The 3,328-nt window shown below is 38.9% G+C and overlaps 1 protein-coding gene across 1 annotated transcript; it reads right to left on the bottom strand.

Annotated features, from left to right (window-relative positions):
- Positions 1-321: 321 nt before the first annotated feature.
- Positions 322-3,050, bottom strand: LOC116358589 (uncharacterized). The gene is made up of 3 exons (XM_031810097.1): positions 2,942-3,050; positions 2,313-2,858; positions 322-2,126 (listed from the first exon to the last, which is right to left on the bottom strand). The coding sequence occupies exons 1-3, from the start codon at positions 3,042-3,044 to the stop codon at positions 1,765-1,767; spliced, it is 1,011 nt and encodes a 336-aa protein (XP_031665957.1). The 5' UTR covers positions 3,045-3,050; the 3' UTR covers positions 322-1,764.
- Positions 3,051-3,328: the final 278 nt, after the last annotated feature.

The following is a 3,328-nucleotide window of genomic DNA, read 5'->3' as shown; positions in this document are numbered from 1 at the left end:
AGTACTGTCTGTACCACAGCAGACTATCTGATTTTACTGTATAGTTACAGGAGATCTTAACTCTGCTACCGTCTAAATAATACTCCTCAGGACTGGTTGGAGTAATATCATCCTCTAAAGTATCACCTGTGAAGGAGAAGAAAACAAGCATGAGACTTAACATGAAAACCTCTCATTTTATATTATAATCAGCCCAATATGTACCAACTAAATAATGACAGACAGTGTGGGAATTACTTCACATAAAACCTTACTTACCAACAAGTGCTGAAAACAGTAAGATTGAAATGAGCAACATCATGATGTATTTGACAGAATGCAGCTAGGAAAGAGGGTTTACCAAACTGATATGTGATATACAGTGTACTGTGATCTGCAGGGTGTGATATGTAGTGTTTGGCTGCTGTCTGTCTGTCCTGCAACTACCTCCACTGTCAGGAGGAGGAGCCACCTGCTCAGAGAAATAGAGGTTGGTATAGTGCTGAGGTGAGGCTCTCTGCGTAAGAAATTTAGTTAAATAACTCTTGTAATTTACATTTTATTAATTTGAGTATTACATTTCTGGTAATGTAAACTGTATTCGGTTGTAATCCTTATTACTGTTAAACGCCAGATAATTCACATATTTTAAACGGTTCACAATAAGGATTGTTATTCCCTGGTTGTACAGTATGTCTTGGCTGTCCTGTCACTGTGGGCCTCAGGGCACATTAGTACAGAGCAGAGTCTGTCAGCAGAGGAGATCTCCAGATCCACACATTCGGCCACTTTGTCAACGTTAACTGATGGTCGAGGATACGTTGGATCTGCAGTAACTTTTGTCGCAGCAGATGCTGAATACACTGAGAGGAGGAGGAGGAATTGGGGAGCAGATGTGTGATATTGGTGATACCATAAGACACTGCCTCCACCAGATCATGTGTAGTTACAGGAAAGCTTGACACTGCCATCATGTATCACATCCTCCTCAAGACTGTTGGAGAAAATTCCATCCCCGTAACTATCACTTGCAGAAAACTAACGTGAGATAAAAGTGATCTTTTTCCAAGCTTGTGAGGAAGTATTTACACATTATTATTACTGTTAAATGTATTTTAATTACCCACAAATGTTAAAAAGAACAAGGTGAACCAGCACAGCATGGTTAATGTTAGAGACAGAAGATAAGATGGAACTAAGGAAAGACCTTCATGCCATGTTGAGTGTCTCCTTTTCATTCTCATACTAGCTCCTCCTCTAAACACAACACAACTCATTTTTCAGGATCTTCTGAAGTGAATAAAAGGAAGAAAAATGCATTATCAAATGATTTGTTTTACATATTCATAATATTCTCTAATTTGTACATAATACATGTTTCTCATATTATGCTAAATGTTTTTTTACTTACTCTAACAACAGAAGTGACCAACAAGCTCATCCAAAACAAGTCATTTATCGTTGCTCTAGTTTTTTTTTACATCCTCTCAGAGACTCTGTATCGCTGGATGTCCTTCAGGGTACATTAGTAGAGAGCTGTGTCTGCCAGAGTTACATGTTTTATCATGAGTGTAGTTGACGTTTGGGACGTTGTAGATTCATACCGATGACTAGAGATATGGTCAACACTATTTGCTCTGGCACCTTTATACAGTAGGTCCTGAGGTGCCTGGTTTGGGTATTGTTGGTACCAGTAAAGGTAGATGTTACTGCTGCTTGTTTCATATGTACAGCTCAGAGACACTGTTGATCCCTCAGTGGGGGTATACTCCTCCTTGTCAGAAGTCACACTATCTCCACTAGTTTTTGTAGGGGGGCTGTATATCCTGTTCTTACAGTGGGCTTCAGAGCACAGTAGTACACAGCAGAGTCAGACAGCTGCACCCTCTGGATCGTCAAAGGGACAGATTTTGAGTCTTTATCTAGATGGGAATAAAATCTCTCCTCATATCCAGTGGCATTTGTACTTCTAAAAGAAAAAAGTCCCAGCATGAACTCTGGGAATCCATTTAATTCATGCTTGTACCAGAACAGGTTGAGATTATTACTATTAACTGCATCAAATTGACAGCCCAGTGTGACCTGTTCTCCCTCAGTAGCGATCACATCTCCTGGTGGCTGAATGACTGTGTCTTCTCCTCTGCATTCTGGAAAAGGACACACATTTGTATTAGGGGAAAGAGGAGGTAAGTAACATGATAGAGGGAATTAAAATGCATACCATTAATTGTAGTATAAAACTGAAAAGTATGTTTGAAAAAAGAAAGGGATTGTAGAAAAGGACATAAACAAATAAGATTAATAATAATATTAAATAAATAATATAGTAATACCATAACAAAATGTAGCAAGAATCAGTACATTCCTCAGCCAGGGTTCCATGTCTGCTACTGTGAAATCAGTGGGAGAAGAGTAATACCACTCCGATGTAACTAGGCAATGATGAGATGATGAAATCCTTGTCTCCTCCTCTTTCTGTGTATCGTCAAACATTGAGAAGCTTGTGACATTGTCTGAACAACACTCTCCCCTGTGTTGTTGTACAGTGACTGAATTTATTGTTGTCACAGTGGACCTCAGAGCACAGAGGTACCAAGCAGAGTCAGACAGCTGCAACCTCTGAATGGTCAAGGGGACAGAGCTAGATGTGAAATTCAGTCCGGAATCAAACCTCTTCTTGAACTCATCACTATTGCTCCCCCCTGAATAACGATCTCTTCTCAGGACATACTGAGGAGTGTCCCTAGTTAACTGGATGTACCAGAAGAGATCAGGAGATAGACTACTGGTAGTGTAGTTACAGCTGAGTGTTATCAGTCCTCCTTCAAGGGCAGTAACATGTCCACTCTGCTGGTCAACAGCCTCTTCACCTCTGCAATCTGAAAAAGTTGTAATAACTTGTTAGCTCAAATTCAGACAGATAAGATAATAGATACTAGGAAGGAGAAGCATTATACTGTACCAAAATAGCATGCAGCCAGGATAAGTAAAGTATTCCTAAGCCAATGTGCCATTATGATATATGTATAGAGGAAGAATAGACTGTTATAGACTTTATGTTCCATCCACTGTAGCTGAGAAGTCTCATAATTGTGGGGCTCGGCGTTAAGGGAGGAGCTTATGGTATATTCAATTATTTTGTTGAGTTTGGGGAGGGGTTATACATTGACATATCTAATTATTAATAATTTAGCTATTTGATTTAGAGGTAGGTATAAAAAAAAACAGTGGACATATATCATTATTTTAAGATGCTCATACCAGTGATCATTTAGCTATTTTTGATTTGGAATTGTAGGACCCCTTTAGGTATAAAAAATATATAGCAAAATTATTTGATCAAATACAG

Source organism: Oncorhynchus kisutch, linkage group LG30 (assembly GCF_002021735.2).
Source record: "Oncorhynchus kisutch isolate 150728-3 linkage group LG30, Okis_V2, whole genome shotgun sequence".
NCBI classification, from domain to species: domain Eukaryota; kingdom Metazoa; phylum Chordata; class Actinopteri; order Salmoniformes; family Salmonidae; genus Oncorhynchus; species Oncorhynchus kisutch.
The sequence above is the reverse complement of the archived record's forward strand: the minus strand, read 5'-3'. Positions and strand labels throughout refer to the sequence as shown.

Bases quoted from the DNA above. Each gene is read 5' to 3' on its own strand.
- LOC116358589 (XM_031810097.1), bottom strand. From the start codon at position 3,044: ATGGAACATAAAGTCTATAACAGTCTATTCTTCCTCTATACATATATC. The intron at 2,859-2,941 runs GTACAGTATAAT...CAACTTTTTCAG, and splicing joins CCTGGCTGCATGCTATTTTG to ATTGCAGAGGTGAAGAGGCT. The intron at 2,127-2,312 runs GTATTACTATAT...GTCCTTTTCCAG, and splicing joins TCTTGCTACATTTTGTTATG to AATGCAGAGGAGAAGACACA.